General features: G+C 43.4%; 1 protein-coding gene across 1 annotated transcript in view; it reads right to left on the reverse strand.

Annotated features, from left to right (window-relative positions):
- The window catches only part of LIX1 (limb and CNS expressed 1), a 36112-nt gene extending 17217 nt beyond the window's left edge, over positions 1-18895 (reverse strand). Inside the window, exons 1-2 of the mRNA XM_083577151.1 lie at positions 18174-18895; positions 7795-7958 (exon numbers count right to left, since the gene is read on the reverse strand). Of these exons, the coding sequence (XP_083433277.1) occupies positions 7795-7958; positions 18174-18282 (273 nt within the window). The 5' untranslated portion in view covers positions 18283-18895. The remainder of the gene's footprint in view (positions 1-7794; positions 7959-18173) is intronic.
- Between the last annotated feature and the right edge of the window lie 1482 nt (positions 18896-20377).

Genomic DNA, 20377 nt, shown 5'->3' on the forward strand with positions numbered 1-20377 from the left:
AACGCCAGCACCTTTTCTGCGAGTTCAGCATAAGTTGTAAAGACTGCCAGAATCTTTCTTTTTGTGCTGCTATTTAATCGCCTTTCTGATAGACATTTTGATTTGGAAATGCACATGGAATAGGCAAGGTAAACCGATGGAGCATAGAGAGCTTTCTCATGCAAACTTTCCTCCAAACAGATACACTTTTATGCACATCAACTGGTTGGAGAACCACACCATAAAATCTGTAGAAGTGAAATGCCTGAATGACGGCTGCTTTTCAGTTTGCATGTAAGATCAAAATTGGTAGGTTCCTATTAGAATGAAAACCAAATTTACTTTCTCCTCCATCTTTATGCACAGCATCCACCAGTGTCCCAAATTTCATCCTAACCTGAATTTTGAAGTAATCTTTTGCTTCCATATTGGCCAAACTACCAACACCCACCCCCTGCAAATCTCTGGCCGGAAATACTTCCATTTACCTGCCTGGTGGTACGTACACAACCGGGGTGCCGCCCTCCGAAGCCTTGCTTACCAAGGTCTCAGTTTTGGATCCAACATTGCAGCCATGAGAGAGACGGAACCCGCTTTGAGTGTAATGCTTTGAACAGCCTCAGGTTGCTTGTGAAGTTAAAGGGTAAAGGGACCCCTGACCATTAGGTCCAGTCATGGCCAACTCTGGGGTTGCGGTGCTCATCTCGCTTTATTGGCCAAGGGAGCTGGCATACAGCTTCCAGGTCATGTGGCCAGCAGGACTAAGCCGCTTCTGGCGAACCAGAGCAGCGCATGGAAACACTGTTTACCTTCCTGCCGGAGCGGTACCTATTTATCTACTTGCACTTTGATGTGCTTTTGAACTGCTAGGTTGGCAGGAGCAGGGACCAAACAACGGGAGCTCACCCTGTCACGGGGATTTGAACTGCCGACCTTCTGATCAGCAAGTCCTAGGCTCTGTGGTTAAACCCACAGTGCCACCCATGTCCCTCTCAGGTTGTTTGTATGTATGTATAAATAAACCATGCATCATAACAACACCACAGCCTTCGCTATGCCTCATTTCCAAAGGAAACACGAACCCTGGGTAACCTGGAACCCTTGGAATCTCACAGAGGTGTGGAGATTGAGGTGATGTAACAATATGAAGCTGCCTTATCAGAGTCAGAACATTGTTCCATCTAATTCAGTATTGCTGCAGAGTTTGGAAACCTGTAGCCCTCCTGACATGGTTGGACTACAACTCCCATCATTCCTGGCCACTGGCTATGATGGCTGGGTCTGAGAGGAACTGGAGTCTACATAAGGTAGGGAAGGGGGAAGAATAGGTGCCAGTAGACAACCATCAGCATGTATGAAATTCTTCACACGCACAGATCCCAGGAACAATCTGAGGGCATCACAACGAGAAGATTGTGAATGTATTTGGATTAACTGAAAGAAGGTTTAACCCGAGGATGGAAAAACCAGGCAAATTATGTGGTTAAATGATTTCTAACTCCCCCCTCCCCTTGCTTTTGGCTAAAATTGAAAACTATGTGGTCTGAGTTCTGCAATTTAAAGTCCCTATTTATTTTAATCATTGCAGCAGTTTAAGGATGGAATCTAGAGATTAAAGGAAGGGAATGCAAAATATCACTGGATGGAAACAGAAGGCAGAGACTTGGGGGACAACTGCATGCCTTGTAATAGCCAAGGATGTGGTTTCAGGAAGTTACCTAAGGCTACAATGAAGGAGATGAAAACCATATGCTCATATACTTGAGGTGATGATTCTCCATGCCCAGTGAATTAAAGATCTCTGTAAATCACAATAAACCCAGGTAATGAAATTAGGCTCTTGCCAGGGTGGAAATAAATAATGGCATATTCTATATTAGAAACCCTATTGCAGATCTCAGAAGTTTGCAGAGCTTTATATAAAATGAGTTTAAAGTACCTAGTTTAAACATAGTTTGTACACCATTTCCTTTTGCAGTTTTGGATGACTCTTCAGAAGGCTGAAAGGGGCTAGGTAGTCTGCAAGTGTGGGAGGATATGTTGCAGTCAAGGAGAAGGAAAACAACGTAATACAAATGAATAATATTGCAATAACATCCTTGCATTGGGCGATAGTAAAAATGAAACACAGGCCCTTTCCAAAGGTTTATATCAATCACTAGGATTGATAGATAATAGGAACTAGGATATAGATAAGAGTCTGCTGCTGCATACCTGACATGTGTCTAATCACAGGAATTGTAATCTGCAGTGAGATACCTCCGTAAATATCTCTTGCAAGATTTGCCTTGTTTTCAGTACACAGATTTATTATTCCATGATAGCTGCACTGTTCTCTCTATTTTTCAGGTGATCAGTGCGTTTGTTTTCAAATCATGATGTTTTTCTAATGCACAGCAAGATGTCTGAACCTTGTATATACCGCGAACCGGAGGGAAGCATGGCCCTCACACAGCTAACGAGGGTGGGGAAAGTTCATCCCCATGCTACAGCTAATGGTGACTCCACATTTTATGTGTTTCTGCATTTGGAATGTAATTGCCTACATAAATGGGGAATTGATTGCAATGCTAAGTGAGGTGGTATTTATACATCACAAGTCCTTGTAGTCTAAAGATAAAGGTAAAGGGACCCCTGACCATTAGGTCCAGTCGTGACCGACTCTGGGGTTGCGGCGCTCATCTCGCTTTATTGGCCAAGGGAGCCGGCATACAGCTTCCGGCTCATGTGGCCAGCATGACTAAGCCACTTCTGGCGAACCAGAGCAGCGCACTGAAACACCGTTTACCTTCCCGCTGGTATCTACTTGCACTTTGATGTGCTTTCGAACTGCTAGGTTGGCAGGAGCAGGGACCGAGCAACGGGAGCTCACCCCGTCGCAGGGATTCGAACCGCCGATCTTCTGATCGGCAAGTCCTAGGCTCTGTGGTTTAACCCACAGCGCCACCTGCGTCCCTTCCTTGTAGTCTATGCATAGCTAAAACATGTTTCTGGGGCCCCAACAAGCATTTGCTGGGGGGTGAACCAAGGCACAAAGGCTAGAAGATTTCCCCCTACACGCCCCTTTCCTCAATGTTACATCCAATGATATATCCTGGGACTCTCCTAATCCTCTGGAGCAGCTTTTAGGGGGCACAATATCTAGACTCAGCCTAAATCATATGTTTCTTTGACATCCAGCGCAGGTGCGTTCAAACTTTGACAAAGTACAGGGGATTTATCTTTATGATAGTATTGGTCAAGTGGTGGTTAAGGCATTCCACCCCCCAACTTAATCCCCATATGTAAAAAATACTTTTAAAAAAAGTTATATGGATTCATTTGTTGTTAATTAAAGATGTATTAAACCTATTTCACTATATTTAAATGAATAGTTGGGCAGTGACATTCCTATTGGTAAGAAAAGCAAAAACATCTGCTAGCATTATGAGTGGGTTGACATCAGAGTTCAACAAAAGGGGAGCCAGAAATTTATCAGATAGGCCTCAAGTTGCCCTGCTTTGCTGCAACTGGAAAGTAAAGTACTGTTTTCATGAATGGCTGTGCTTGTGACATCCTGATGCAAATGACACCAGGAAAATGTGGATATATTGATACATACTTCACAAGCACTAAGCATTCATGTAGGCCAGAGGGTTGCATTATTCCCTGGTGGGGGTGGGTAGCTCAGCTACTCACCTGCCTGTGAAAAATCCATTAAATTTCTGCAAAATTAAAATTGCCCACTGCTTAATATTGAAATTGAGCCACAAACACATCGCTGAGCAATGGGCAAATTGAACCAAAATAAAGATGCCAATATCTCAGCCAAAGCAAATAATAAGTTTAAAGGTACAGTGGTACCTCGGGTTACATACACTTCAGGTTACATACGCTTCAGGTTACACACTCCGCTAACCCAGAAATAGTGCTTCAGGATAAGAACAGAAATCGGGCTTTGGCGGCGCAGCAGCAGCGGCAGGAGGCCCCATTAGCTAAAGTGGTGCTTCAGGTTAAGAACAGTTTCAGGTTAAGTACGGACCTCCAGAACAAATTAAGTACTTAACCCGAGGTACCACTGTATTTTATTCTCTATTCCAGAAGAAGCCAGATAGGGTTTGTGACTAGTAGGCTAAGGAACCAGTCAAATATGGTTGTTGGTTGATTGTGCACTTTTTATTCTGTGACCTTTCTTAAGCTATCTTATAGATCCAAGTTATTAAACTTACCAGAATTTTAAGGATGGGAAACATGCCTCTCAGGTAAAGTATTGTTTCATGCATCCCAAACTCCGAGCTGTAGGAGACTTCAGGGGCTCCTGCACGTTCAGCACAGAGAGCAAGTCCAGCTTCTGTGTCTAACCAGCTCCCAGCTCCAGAGAGGTCTAGACCAGGCTAGTTCCTGGCTTGTTGCTGTTCAACCCAGAATATGACACAGCCTCCAGAAAGGTGAAGGAGGAGAGGCCTATCCCTTCCTAAAAGAGCATCACCAGCCAGCTGTTGTCATGGCATCACATCCATATGTAATCAGCTCTTCAGATATGAAGAAGGATGCATAGCAGGCTCAGCTAGTGCCATTAACTTAACAAAGTTAAGCACTTCAGTTGTCCCTTCTACTAAAAACTCCCGACTTACATATACTAAATCACAAGCTTGGTAGAAACCCAAAGACATCATCCAACGCCATCCCCCCATCCTCCACCAGTATTGTCATGAACTGGCAGTATGATGGGGAGCAGGAAGAGGACCCTGACAAGGGATGTAGCCAGGACTGGGACGCACCAGGGCAAGCAGGGGATGGGGAGGTAAGTCCTCAAAGAGGATGGCAAGGGGATGGGGGTCAATGCACAGGAACCAGAGCAGCAGAACCCATCTGCAGAGCCAGAGGGGCCCCTGTTCCCATAAACATGGCAGGCTCGGAGGCATACGAAGCAGCGGGAATGGTGGTCTAGGAGGCTGAGGCAAACAAGGGCCCACAGCCCAGCTCCCTAGCTGGCTAGGTGGGGGTCTCTAGCTCTGGGAGGAGGGGTGTGATTCCTCAGCTGGACTAGGCTCAGAACAGGTGAGGGTCACATGCCTCATCCAGCCCAGATGCTGCAATCTGAATGCAAAGTACCAAAGGGAAGCAGAGCTGAGGTGCTATCTTTGATCAACTGCCCATGCTGATGGATCTTGGCTTGGATACGCCTGGCCCTTTATAGGACTGTGCTTTGAGTTTGACTCTGGACTGTATTCTGACTGCTGGACTTCAGACTTGGCTACTTGGATTGACCCTGGACTGTTTCCTGACCTTTGGACTTTGCTCTTTGCTTGTGTGGCTTGACCATTGGACCTGGACTTTGGACTTGAAATACTGACTTTCTGCCAGGGGTTCGGGGCAATTCATTTGGAATCTGTATTAAACATTTCCAGCGCTTGATTCTCTACTCTCTGGAAATTTCTCTCTGCAATTAGACCCATCTGCTCCCTTTTGACAATCTTCTGGGAGGGATCAATTTACAAAAGCTTTTGAGGGACCCATCCAAAGAGAAGATGGGCTCAATCCTATGTAACTTGCCCAATGTTCTCTTGGACAGCTACCACAACTAGAGCTAAGTTGGTATTGATGCACAAGTATTGATAACTGAGGCTAAACATAATGGATGACCCATATGCACAAACAGCATTAAAACTGCATTATAAGCACTTTTGGAATGCACAAGGGAGACATTTATGTGACATGAGTAATAGAAATGATTGCTTATTGACGTATTTGGAAGTGATGGCAAACCAAAGAGAACTATTATGCAGCGATGATGGCATATAAGATAGTGAGATGTTTTTATAAAAAGCATACAGCAAATTCACCACGCCACATTTAACCACAAATTCTCTCTCACATAATATTTTAAGAAGTAAAATAGGGGGGGGGGGACTAACTTTGGCAGCCCAGTCTCGCTACAAGCATTTAAAAATACCTTGCAAGTTCAAGAAATTCTATCCAGTTTGAATTAAATCTGCTCACTGCACTTCTGAGAGCTTCCTATGCACACCAGCCACTGAAGTTAGACAGACTCTTGACACTGCCTACATTTCCTCAGACGCTGAAAACTTTCTACAGGTTTTCCCAGAAGGGTGGGCAGGATCTGATTTCAGAACTATTTTATCTGTTCTATTTTTATTGCTTTGTACACCGCTATGGTATTTCATAATGTTATAACAGTTTATAAATATTCCAGATAAATAAATATTAAAAACAATATGCAGAACGCCTAGAATGAGTAACTGAAGAAAAACGGCAAGGGGCACAGATTTCAAAAGGGGACTTCTCTTGTTAAGAGTTTTCTGTTGTTTGTAAGAGTGGCATTTTTCTTGAAATAGAATGTAGAATTCTCGCTGCACCCAATATACAGTAACATGGTGTCATGAACTGGCAGTATTTCGGGGAGGAGAAAAAAGGATTCTGGTGAGCAGTGCAGCTGGGAGTGGGTCACACAGGAGCAAGGTGGGGATGGGGAAGGAGAGGTTGTAGTAATAGTAGTAGTAGTAATAATAATAATAATTTATTATACCCCGCCCATCTGGCCAGGCCTCCCCAGCCACTCTGGGTGGCTTCCAGCAGGATATTAAAAACACAAGAAAACATCAAACATTAAAAACTTCCCTAAATAGGGCTGCCTTCATATGTCTTCTAAAAGTCCGATAGTTGTTTATTTCTTTGACATCTGATGGGAGGGTGTTCCACAGGGTGGGCACCACTGCCGAGAAGGCCCTCTGCATGGTTCCCTGTAACCTTGCTTTTTGCAGTGAGGGAACCGCCAGAAGGCCCTCAGCGCTGGACCTCAGTAGAAAATATGGGCGACAGAGGATGATGAGGAAGCAGGGGCTAGTTCACAGGAAGCCGAGTAGCGGGACCCCTCACCAGAGTCAGAGGCCCCTGTCCCCATGAACACAGCCGGTCCTAAGACGTAGGGAACAGTGGGCAGGGCACTCCAGGAAGTAGAGGAAGGCCAGGGCCTGCAGCCTAGTTCACTAGCTGGCCAGACAGGGAAGGAGGCATGTGATTCCTCAGCTGGGGCAAGCTGAGAGCAGGTGAGGGTCACATGCCTCATCAAGCCCAGATGCTGCAATCAGCAGACACAGGTTAAGAAGGAAGCAGAGCTAAGGTACTGTGTCTTCTTAACTGCCCATGTTGATGGACCTTGCCTGGGATTCTCCTTGGACCTTCACGGGTTTCTACTTTGAGATTGACTCTAGACTGTATCTGACTACTGAACTCCTATCTTGGCTTACTTGGACTGAACCCAGACTGTGTTTCCTGGACTTGGCTTGTGTGAATTGTCTTCTGGACTTGGGACTTTGTCTTGGCACACCGTCTGCCAGGTAGGCCAGGGGATCAGGACACATGGTAATTCAGAGTGGAGAAAGATAAGAATTTTAAAAAGAGTTGGAAATTCTTTTAGAGATACATCATTATCTATAGTATACACTTGTTTTGTCCCACTGATGCATCTCTTGACAGGAGGTTCCTGAAATGTCGGTGGAGGAGCCATGCAGGCCACTCTGCCTCCTTCACTCCTGATCCTTCCCATGTGTTGTGTTCAAGAATCAGGGTGGAAATAAGTCACAAATGCTTTATTCTCAAATAAGAAGCAGCATAGCAAAACTGGCCCATATGCCCAGACATAATCTGAATGTGTGCATGGTGTGAAGAAAAACTTCCTTTGGTTCCAAACCAACATCATTGGTTGACCCAAAGTTCTAGTGTTATGACAGAGAGAGCGATAGTCATGATGGCAGGCTGAATTTCTTGCAGCAGAGTCCTTTTTCATTAAAATGCTTCAGCGTATATTCTTACCTGAAAGTTACCAAAGCAGCTTCCTCCAGGCAGGGTAACATAACTCACAAAGGGAGGCCCAGGAGAATTTAGTGACTCGTAGACCACTGTGCCTTCACTTGAAAACACACCTCTCTGTTTCTGCTTGCTCTCCCAGAATTCCTGAAGCATTGCTACAACATTCACTGCCAAAACAGAGAAATGACAATACATTAGTAATAACCCATGATTCTATATATCTCCATTTGCATGGGAATGAAACTACAACCCTGCATTAAAAAATGATGGATGTCTTTTATAACTTTACATTGATGTCAACATGGGAAAGAAATCTGCAAAGGAAGCCACAGATTAAATTTGGATGTACAATAAATTCATTGTTTTCCAAGGCTGAAGTCTGATGACCTAATCCACAAACTGAAAAGGTCATAGATTTTGGCTGACCAAGACTAGACACAAATGGCCACTTTGTGTTGGCTTCATGGTTAATGAACTAACAATGCATTGCTCCCTTAAATACAGCCCCGTCTCCCTTCCTGGTCTCACTTCTATTCAGGGAGAAGCAGTGCTGCAATCCTGTCTACAGAGCCCTGCCTAGGATTTATATATAACCCCTTTAAATAACACATTTCTAAGCCTTGTTCAGGTGTTAAAAAATATACATCACACATATCCAATATCATGAGTGGGAGAAATCAGTCATTGATCTCACCCATGTTGTCCTGGCCCCATTCCCATGCTATCCATGTGCTGGAGAAATAAACGGAACAGGTAAACCGGATAAACATGTGTAAGCTCTCCTCATGACCTGGAAACTTGTACCAACATGCTCCCAACATGTGGTCAGTGGGACAGGGAGACCTGAGGATGTGATGGTTGGGGTAGAGTCAATGGGTAGAACACCACTGTCCATCTCAGGTGATTTTTCACAGAATGGGGTGGGGAAAGAAGTGGCTTTATTTTCCCATATGTGTGTGGATCGTGAATTCAGCAGCAAATGAGTGGGGCCCCTCCTTCAGCAGATAAAGCCAGAGTTGAGAGTAGAGAGGGAGAAGCAATGTGAGCCAGAAGCTTGGAGTAGGGAGCCTGGAGTTATGTGACAGAGAAGCAGAGCAGCAGGCAGAGCACGATGTTTGATGTCTGTTTGAATCCTAGACTGGACCTATGGGAGAAGCAAGACCCTCTTGGGGTGCTAATGCTGTGAATCCCTTCGTCGTAGGCTCAGATTGTATATAAACCATATATCATAAATACACTGCAGTCTCTGCTGTGCCTCATTTCCAAAAGGAAACACAGACCCTGGGTGAGTGCCTGGAACCCCCTAGAATCTCACACCACTCAGGGATTTAGGGTTGGCGTGGAACAAAACATTGACTAAAGTCTATTTAAATCTGTGGCACAAATGGGATGGCTTGCCTCTGGCAAATGGCTGATACAGGTAAAGAGGGCAACCTGAAACAATGTCTTGCATGTTGATGAAAAATGTAGCATGTAAAACTACTGGTGGGGAATTAGGTCCCCAGATGCTGTTGAAAACCAATAAATCTAGCATTATAATTATTATTTTTCCAGAAAGGGCTCAATAAGAGCCTTTATTTTGCATCTTCCTCCAAAGTAGTGATTGGCACTCTAGAAATTCTTTTTTTTTTTTAATAGACCAGCTATACTGAAAAGCTGCTTTCTATGAGAATCATAGAATGTAAATATTGGATTGGTCTCTCACTCAAGGACTTCTATGGATGATCTAAGTGGAAAATATAATGGCTCTGTAAAATAATAGGAATAATAAAAACTGATTTGACCGACCTTTCAGAAGGTCATGGAGACCCCTTTCCCCAATTAAACCAAAACTTAAAATGGAAAACAGATGGTTATCTCAATCTGTGATGGTAGAATTAAGCTTTGACACAAACTGAACAAAGGTGAAAACCCAAGCCACAAAGAAATGAATTGTTTTTCCAAATTAAAGTTGTATTCCTCCCTTGAGACCGGCAGACTTTATTAAATGCTTATTTAATGTGCTCTGCTACTTGCTGTTGATGTCTGAAAGTCATCAAAGCAATCTAGTAGATTGAAGCATGATAGGTGACCTGTTGCTTTTACATTCACCAAAGACTTCCTCTGATATTCTTTCCTTATTCTTCTCCGCCCCCTCCCAGCTTTGACTTCTGATAATATCAGAACTGGTAACATGCCTTAAAGAATTATATCTGATCTGGGGGGGGGGAACCCCTCCAAACCAAAACTAGTTCAGATTTTTAGATCGGGTCTGTTAAAACAGCACCGCGCCCAGATTTACACCCATCACTCCTCTTTCCCTAATAAGGACACACATACATATGCACACAGGTCTCGTAACAATTCCATTTAAAAGCCATTAAGGGAAAGCTGATATTTAGGGTTTTTTAAAAAAACATGTTAAACCTCAACCGTCTTAAACTATGAGTGTGACAGGAATTGTGGTGGTGATATCAAATTATTATACAAAGGATGTGCATAGGTTACCCATGTCGTGAGCTCAATGTAACAACGAAGAAAGTAAAATGGAAGCATGGGCAAAGAGAATGGCTTAGGACCAGAGCACGTCTATGCTGTGAGTCTGTTCCTAGCTGGTCAACAAGTTTGTGCAGTAGAGGCTGGTCTATGGAGGCTGCCCACATCCAGCCACCACCTGCCTGTCTTCTTCTAACCAGGGCTTTTGTCAGCTGGAACTCACTGGAACTCAGTTCCGGCACCTCTCCATTGCCATTACAGTGGTACCTGAGGTTACATACACCTCAGGTTACATACGCTTCAGGTTACAGACTCCACTAACCCAGAAATAGTACCTCAGGTTAAGAACTTTGCTTCAGGATGAGAACAGAAATCACGCAGTGGCAGCACTGCCGCACCGCCAGAGCCCGATTTCTGTTCTTATCCTGAAGCAAAGTTCTTAACCTGAAGCACTATTTCTGAGTTAGCGGAGTCTGTAACCTGAAGCGTATGTAACCTGAAGCGTATGTGACCTGAGGTACCACTGTATTGGCATGAAACGTCACAGCACTAAAATCGGAGAAACCCTTCTCCTTGCTCTTCAAAAGCCAGCCCTGGAGCTTGTGTAGTTGGGCCACATCCACACACATTTAAAGCACAGGGCTTCCCCCAAATAATCCTGGGAACTGTAGTTTGTTAAAGGTGATGGCAACTGCAGCTGTGTGAGGGATAAACTACAGTTCCCAGGATTCTTTGAATGTATGGAGACTTAATCTCCTGCACCCACCTACGAATGTGTGTCAATAGGAAATATTTTACTTTTAAAAAATGGAAAAAGGAAGAGGTGGGGAGGTGATCATGAGACAACAGGGCATAGGGAATGGTCCACCATGAATGCTCCCTTCCCCACTAACAGGATCAGCTCCATACAAAGAACCTTTGTATTTTTCGATTTAAACAAACAAACTCAGCTTTTGAGCAATAGATATAGTTACGAAGGAAAGCACTAAAACAAGAATGTATCATGCCAAGATTGCAAATAAACAGGACACACAGTGCCCAAAGAATTTAGCAGTGCCTTTTATTTTAGAAGAGGATTATCCAAGCAGCAGTTTTGCAATCTTCCTGGCAATGTGGAACAGAGCCGTAACCCTGGGAATATTTCATTGTCACAAACGAATCGTTTATAAAGAACACACACGGTAAGTATTTCCTGCTTAGTCAGTTTTATACTTTAAAAGGGCTTTCAGAAGAAGAGTTGTTTTAACTAACTTGTCAGACTATTATTAAATAACCATTTGACTGCAGAGAAATATACATTTCATATTTGGGTTTTTTAAGTTGTATTTTTTTTTTAAGTAAAAGACTATTTTTTTTGTCGCAAGGCTACTAAAATTGTCTTCTATTTCCTCAATCAATCTATGACACATAATCAGTAAAACCATATCATTTAAACAAATACCATAACTTATAGGCACACCTTCTTACAGCTGCCTCCCATTAGGGGCTATAATTTAACACACACCTCGACTGAAGCTGTAAAAGTTGGGCTCAGTTTGATACATGCAGATTGTTTAAATGTGTAGAATGAGAAAAAGCAACTCCATGGGGCTGAAATAGTTACGTTACATGGATGTAAGAGATATAATATTAATTCAGTTGCCACGTTGCATTTTATAAATCAAAATGCTGTAAAATGTGCACATGCCTATAACTCCCTCATACTGCTAAGACCATGAGTTGGGCTAATCTGTCATTGATATGTCTCCAAGTTTCATGGGACTCAGTTGGGTCCTGTCCCCTCTTGTCAGCTCCTGTTAGGCTTATCTGGTGGTTAACAGGGAGTGCTCTGAGCAACACAGGGCAGCAAGGTCTAAGCTACCAGTTCAACTTCCCACATGCCTTGGAGCGACAGTACACCAGGGGCATTGTGGGAAATATAAATAGCAACTAGACCAGTTGACCAGTGCTGATCAGAGCACTGGGACAAGAAGAGGAGGAGGAAGAAGTCAAGGGGCAGGGGGTACCCAAGACGGTCCAGAAGTGGGCTCCTACTTGATACTGGGGTCCCAGGAGCTCCCAAAGATGCAGGGGGCCAGCACAACCATGCTGATCTGCATATCATTATGGGATAGCTTTAAGTGGTGTGAGTTACAAATATACAAAGCAATTGACTGGTGAAGGGTCATATGTGGGCATTGGGACCATAACCACTGTCATAAATTGCCTCACACGTTGCCTCAGTCTCCACGGTACTACTGTATCATGAGTGAGTGAGAGAGAGAGAACTGCTATTTACCCAAAAGACTCTTATTCACCACAACCTAAAATTTTGCATCTATGTGTTCATTACAAGAGTATGACCCTCCATTTGTCCGAATCATCTCTGGTCATATTCTCATCTTCCATTATCAAATCCTTCACTTCATTTCCAAGCCATTCTTGCGTGGTTCCATCCCAAGGCCCACCCTTCCCATCTTCACGAGATGAAATATGAACAAGGCACTCCCCAGTTCACAGGTCAATCTCTTAGCCACTCTTAGCTACACCAGTGTTTTGCAAGAGATGCATCCTGAGCACTCTGTGAAGAACTCCTGGAATCCTCAGGTGTCTTTGAAGAGGACTACAGTGAACCTGCGCATTAGAACTGGGTGTACCGTTAAGCTGCTATAAAACGGTAGGAGACCAATTTTAAAGTGATTTAGGGATACTTTCGATGCCTACACTTTCTAATCCCAAACTGCTTTTTAAAAGCGATCTCTTTCAGTGTCAGGAGGGCAATTAAACCCCAACGAGGTACAAGAAGAAAGTGGAACCATTCAGCATCTCCCTATTGCCCCACCCTCGTATGCTTCGCATCTCTCCTCTCATCCCTTTACAGCAGGAATGGGAAATCTGTAGCCTTCCAGCTGTTGCTGGACTCTAGCTTCCATCAGCAGCAGTCAGTATTGCCAGTGGCCAGGGATGATGGGCACTGCAGCCCAACGAATACTGGAAGACGACAGGTTCCATATCCCTGCTATATATCAACATGGATTCAATTCTGAAACACACACCTGCTGCTTACATGTCTAATTTGCTCTTCGAAGATAAAAGAAGTGGATGATCCTGAGCTTAGAGCAGAGATTCCCAAACTTAGATCTCCAGCTGTTTTTGGACTACAACTCCCATCATTCCTAGCTATCGAGACCAGTGATCAAGGATGATGGGAATCGTAGTCCAAAATTAGCTGAAGACCCAAGTTTGGGAAACACTGGCTTAGAGAATAGTACTGTTTCATCAGATAAGTTCTAGCCCAATAAGAATATTAGAGTACCACTGCAGATGGTGACAGCAGCCACAAAATTAAAAGACGCCTGCTTCTTGGGAGAAAAGCAACAACAAACCTAGACAGCATCTTAAAAAGCAGAGACATCACCTTGCCAACAAAGGTCCGTATAGTTAAAGCTATGGTTTTCCCAGTAGTGATGTATGGAAGTGAGAGCTGGACCATAAAGAAGGCTGATCGCCGAAGAATTGATGTTTTTGAATTATGGTGCTGGATGAGACTCTTGAGAGTCCCATGCACTGCAAGAAGATCAAAACTCTCCATTCTTAAGGAAATCAGCCCTGAGTGCTCACTAGAAGGACAGCTCATGAAGCTGAGGCTCCAATACTTTGGCCACCTCATGAGAAGAGAAGACTCCCTGGAAAAGAACCTGATGTTGGGAAAGATGGAGGGCACAAGGAGAAGGGGACAACAGAGGACGAGATGGTTGGATAGTGTTCTCGAAGCTACCAGCATGAGTCTGGCCAAACTGCGGGAGGCAGTGGAAGACAGGAGTGCCTGGTGTGCTCTGGTCCATGGGGTCATGAGGAGTCGGACACGACTAAACAACTAAACAACAACAACAACAACAACAACAAAGAACAGCTGAAACAGTTGCTTGAGATTCCTGATTAATGAAGGCAGTCAAATGAGGACCAGACTTTACTCCTGGGTTGGAGAACCTGTGTCTTAGGATGTTGTTGAACAACAACTCCCAACATTCCTGGCCATTTACCATGCTTGCCCAGGCTGATGGGAGTTGAAGTCCAACAACTTCTGAAGGGCCACAGGTTCTCCAGCCTTGCTCCACTCATTGCCTCTGAACTGATTTCTGAAGTATCCAGTTATGTTTCTACTCTCCTGGCTTCCCCTCTCTGGAGGACTTGAGTTGAGGTCCTGAAGCTTTTCCACTGCCTTCAGCTTGAGGCAGTTATCAGTGATTTATTCCTAGATAATCCTTTGTGTAGCTGTTGAGCATCAGCGTGTGTTTCCACTTCTCCGTGAGGTCTCCTGGTGGTGGCCTTGAGGATCATGTTATTTCAGAAGGGGATCTTGGCTCCCTGCCTGTGCAGGCCTTTTGCCAAAGACAATTTAAAAACTAGCATTAGGACCCCTGAACAAGGAGTTTCATGTGTCTTGAAATTGGCCTAGGCGCTCTCATTTGTGCATTTCAAGTACTGCTCTGATCCCAAGATGATTAATAAAACAATAAATATGAAGAATGATGGTGGCCATGCTTATTCTAGAAAAATCCATAAAGACTGTGGTCATCAGACTGCCATTTGATGAGGCCATGGATATTTGTTTGTGGTTTTTACAGATTATGTAATTGGCCTACAAACAAGGGTAGACCTGGAATTATTGTAAGGCATAATTCCCTTTCAGTTTGCAGAAAGCCAAACCACTGGGAAATTGAAATAGCCTTTGAGTGGAGGGTTCACGAATTTGTAGGTTTCTAACCTGTTTTTAATTCAGTTAACTCTGGCTGACCTTGGAACAACCTGAGTCAACCGTAACACACAAGCACGAATAGCTTGAAACACTGAAGGAGCACTCTGTCCATGTGTCCCACCTCCCTGTGACAAATGGATCTGGTCTGTGGCCTGTACAGGCCTCTGAAAGGGCTTTCTGAGTAATGTTTTGGGCCTCTTGCTGCTTTTCCTTGCTTCTGTGAGTGAGCCCTTGCAGGGGCAGGTTAGTGTTCTACTCTTGCCCCTTTTTACCTCATCTGGGCTGGTTTTGTGATACAAAATACACAGTACATTTTAGCTGCCCCTCCTTTTTTTGTAAAAAACAAGGGAACTGCTCATCAGTTGTATTATGCATTTTCTCTCTCATCTCCAAAGTAATTGGCTCAAATAATTCAGAAAAATGAGAAGATTGTAAAGGGCTGATCGTATAACCGCTTCATGATGAAAATAAGCTAAGGGCTGTATCCAATTCTAGTCAATGCCCTGCACATGTCCCTTTTTTATTGCTCACTCATGATGCTATCTGGGCGGTCACACACAACCCTGCATTCCATACTTTTTGTACCTCCCTGTTGAAATCCCATTACATTTTCATACCACCAATGTTCTGGCCTTTTTTAATATATATATTGGTACTGCTTTTGTTGTGCTGTGGTCTTCCAGACAGCAATAATATGGTAGCACTGGGGAACCATCACAGAAGTAATAAAGCAGAATAAACCCACCACTAAAGGACTATTAATGTGTCAACCTTGTAGTGCAGAACACACCTGCCATAAAACACCAGTTGAGTGCCCCTTCCCACTGAAATTGACGGGCACTACTAATTTTGGTGTGTCCTTATAAACTCTATGACTCTATGAAACTCCTGATTGACTCCCACATACATTTCCAAAGGGACAGAAAATATGCAGAAAAGCAGCATACAATACATCTGTCCTGATCATTAAGATAGTGCCATGAAACTTGTTGCGCGTATGTGATTTTACATAAATCTCCGTTTCAAGTTTGTATACTGGTAAGAATGACTGCAGGAAAATAAACAGTTTGGGAAAGCAAAGGGTTGGCAAATACCATAATTGTAGGAACAAGGATTTAATCCATATAGGACCTTATATACTGAAACTGCTGGGGAAGTGAATAGGAAATATAAGCAGCCTTTGGGACTCATGTAGATAATAGGGGGAATAGAATTCTTCTAAATAAATAACATAGTATATGTATAAATACTACTACTACTACTAGCCTTCCATATACATTTCTCAAGGTGATGTAGAAAATACAATAAGCACAGCCATAAAACAATTAAAGACAACACAGAAAAGAACAGTAAATTAATGTAAAAAGCAAGTCCATACAAACCCATGGCAGACACTTATATTGAAAGTAAGATTTCTGAAACACTGATTTACTGGAGGTTCATCCTCTTCTACATTAATGTAGGGACTGATAGCATTCAGCTGGCTAAAGTCCATTAACAGGATGCAATATATTCAATATATTCTAGTGGAAGAACTATTTTTTTTAATGGTTAACCCCACTTTGTGATAAGATTCCATTGAAAATGGTATTCCAGCCCCATGTGCTTTCCTGCTTTATTGTAGCCATTCTTCCAGCCCACAAATCTGTGGGTGGTCACAATAACTTTGTCTGAGAGGCCAGTACATACATTTTCAATCAAAACCTTGTCAGATGATCTTCAGGAATCTGCCACAATGGGAGGGGAGGGGGGAAGTTCCCCACCTTTTCTAGATCAAATCCTTTGTGCTTGTGGGATGTATCTGCCTCCACAAGGTTTGTTAACTGCTGCTTAACGTGGGACTGATGCAATGGCATTGAGTTTTCCTTCTGGGTGGCCTCAGGAGCTGTATTTGTGTTTATCTGTCTAACTCTTGATTTCTGTCAAACTATGTATGGAATAACTGATACACAACTTCGCTCTCTCTCGCCAGCTGCTTATTTAAAGTCATTCATTCCATGCTCCTTTTGAAAGAACACAAAGGGCTGATGAAGTTGCTAACTCTTACCATAGCTCCTGACAAAGAAATTAAGCAGATACTTTCAAAGAGTGTCTCCCCCATAGTGCCGCAGAGTGTAATATAGATAATAATAAACTTTCTCTGTGAAATGTTGCCCAGCAAAGGCAGCCTAGTGATTTTTCTACAATGTGACTGAGTAACTTAGACTAATATTATAACTGACAGTTTTCACAAATTATGAAAAAGCAATGAACTGAACAAAAAAACATGCTGATGGAGGTGAGACGACATTATTAGTCTGATTCATCACAATAAATTCTGGGGAATTTTCAAGTTGGTTTCCTCTTTAATATATAAGAATTTTCTCTTCTAAGCACAGAGTCAAGAGATTTTGGGTTGCATTCTGATGCCCTCTCTTATATGAATTAACACCTTGTCCTATAAAGTTCACAGAGGGAGCCATAAACGAAGCTTTAACTAGAAAGTAAGCAGTCTCTGCTTAAAGGCAGCAAATTGAAGCTGTTTTATAATGCAATTGTATGCATGTCTACTCAAAAGTATGTCCTACTCAGTGCTTACCTGCAGTCAAGTGTGTACAGGATTGCAGTCTGAGACACTGAGAACTTCTTGGAACTTAATTTAAGAGACATTAATACAAATTTTATTGAACAGTATTTATAAATGGGATTGCTTTCACATGCAGTTTGAAGTGTGAATGTGACTTGCAACTAGCATTATTCCTACAAATAAATAGGACATGAGTTACAATGAAAGAACATATGTAAATCTTAGTATATAGGTACAATTGTAAACAGTAAACAGTTTAGCATGTTTTCAGGTAAAACTTTATTAAACATATAATCAAACCATTCTGTGTGTACGTATAGTACATTATTCTGTGATTGCAAATATAGTACTCAATCCACCCCCCCCCCCGAGTTTTACTCCTACACAGCATATCTACTCAGTAGTAAGACCCACTGAGTTCATTTGGGCTTACTCCCATGCCAGTGAGAATTGCAGCACTAACTCTTGCAGGAAAAAAATATATTGATAAACATCACACACAGAGAGAGCAGAGCATTTGATGGGCTGATCTATACAACATCCCTGTTACAGGTTTCTGCCTGACTCAAATGCAAAGTCCAGAAACTTTGTTTTGGTACTTACAGTCTTTAAACGCAAGTGCAGGGTCCCTGTGAGGCAGGACTTGGGAGATTATATGCTGTAGAGATTCCAAGGTTCTGTCCATTTTGGGCTGCCTTCTTGCAGACTGCATCCACAAAGTGTCCACCACATGCCTGAATTCTTCCAGCCCTGTCCTGAATTTATGCAGCTCATTGATGAACTGGATTACCAAAGAATCTCCCTCAGCATCTGCCAATCAGACATTGCCCAGATTCAAAAGACCCTTCAGGGGGTCCTCCTCCCCAGCTCGCTTATCTTTGTTGGAGGCTGAGCTAATTAGCTGGGGAGGCTGGTTGACAGGCTCCTTCCTCCTTGCTTTTTCCTCTGTTAAACACACCCACCTACTGGCTAGCGGGAGAAGCAAAGCATGCAAAAGACATTCCTCTCTTCATCCTGACATTGACTGAAGCTGCTGAAGCAGACAGTGTTGGACTTTCTGCTGACTTAATAAGAATTCACCCCCCACTGTTTAAAAAAACATTAATAATTGAGGAAAAGGGAAATGAGAAGATTAATATGGGATAGCTCGATGATGTCTTACTTTATGTACTGTTTGAAGGGCTGTCTGAGGACAACCCTTTATTTGATGGGTTATCTGGTCCAAGTTCTATTTAAAGATAAAGAAGGGAGAGTAGGAGCCTCAAAGTTTCACAGTAGGGACGCGGGTGGTGCTGTGGTCTAAACCACTGAGCCTCTTGGGCTTGCTGATCAGAAGGTTGGTGGTTCAAATCGCTGTGATGGGGTGAGCTCCCGTTGCTCTGTCCTAGTTCCTGCCAACCTAGCAGTTCGAAAGCACACAAGTGCAAGTTCTGTCCATTTTTGGGTAGATAAATAGGTACCGTTGTGACAGGAAGGTAAACGGCGTTTCCATGCACTCTGGTTTCTGTCACGGTGTTCTGTTGCACCAGAAGCAGTTTAGTCATGCTGGCCACATGACTGGGAAAGCTGTCTGTGGACTCATCTCGACCTGAAGCGAGATGAGTGCTGCCACTCCATAGTCACCAGTGCAAGTAGATAAATAGGTACCACTCCAGTGGGATGGTAAATGGCGTTTCCATGTGCTGCTCTGGTTTCGCCAGAAGTGGTTTAGTCATGCTGGCCACATGACCTGGAAAAACTGTCTGTGGACGAACATCGGCTCCCTCGGCCAGTAAAGCGAGATGAGCACCGCAACCCGAGTCGCTCACAACTGGACTTACCTAACCGTCCAGGGGTCCTTTACCTTTTTCTTTTTTAACCAAAGTTTCACATCAATGGCTAGTCCCTGTGGAACAAACTGAGCATGCACTCAGGTCACCTGTGGAGAGTCTGCCCCATTCAGTTAAGATGTATTCTTTTTAATTATAAGAATTGTTTCTAAGCTTACACCTCTGCATTAGCGGTAGTAGTGGTAGTAATAATGATAAGTTTTTATGCCACCCACCTGTGGGTGACCACAGCCACTCTGGGCAGCTTCCAACAAATTAGAACACTAAGACACCAAACATTAAAAACTTCCTTAGACAGGGCTGGCTTCAGATGTCTTCTAAAAGTCAAATAGTTGTTTTATTTCCTTGACATCTGATGGGAGAGCATTCCACAGGGTGGACGCAAGTACCGTGAAGGCCCTCTGCCTGGTTCCCTACAACCTCACTTCTTGCAGTGAGGGAACCACCAGAAGGCCCTTGGAGCTGGAACTCAGTGTCCGGGCTGAACGATGGAGGAGGAGATGCTCTTTCAGGTATGCAGGACCAAAGCCATGGTGCCTATTTTCCAACAATTTGTCTTCTCTCTTGTGGTGATATATAAGTGGTCACTCTAATATGGGACTCCACATTAGATATTAGAGCAGTAAATGTTGTTGTTTTTAGTCATGTCCGACTCTTCGTGACCCCATGGACCAGAGCACGCCAGGCACTCCTGTCTTCCACTGCCTCACGCTAATGGTTTGGACCTGAGAGAATTGCTTTAACTGTCTCCGAATTTGAAATTTGTTCTCCAGTAATGTATATGGAGATTTACACAGGTCCCTGCCCCAAGCATCTTGTAATCTTAAATTTCATTCATGGGAAAGAGAGAAGAGAAATGGAAGAAAGGAAGAAGGAAGGGCAATGTGAGCAAATATAGTAGCATGTGCTTGCTTAGTCCTTGGGTTGTAAACTAAGGCAAGGTTAGGTGACCTCTGGCTCTCCAGATGTTGTGGACTA

The sequence above is a fragment of the Podarcis filfolensis genome (genome assembly GCF_964270895.1).
Source record: "Podarcis filfolensis genome assembly, chromosome: 11".
Classification (NCBI taxonomy): domain Eukaryota; kingdom Metazoa; phylum Chordata; class Lepidosauria; order Squamata; family Lacertidae; genus Podarcis; species Podarcis filfolensis.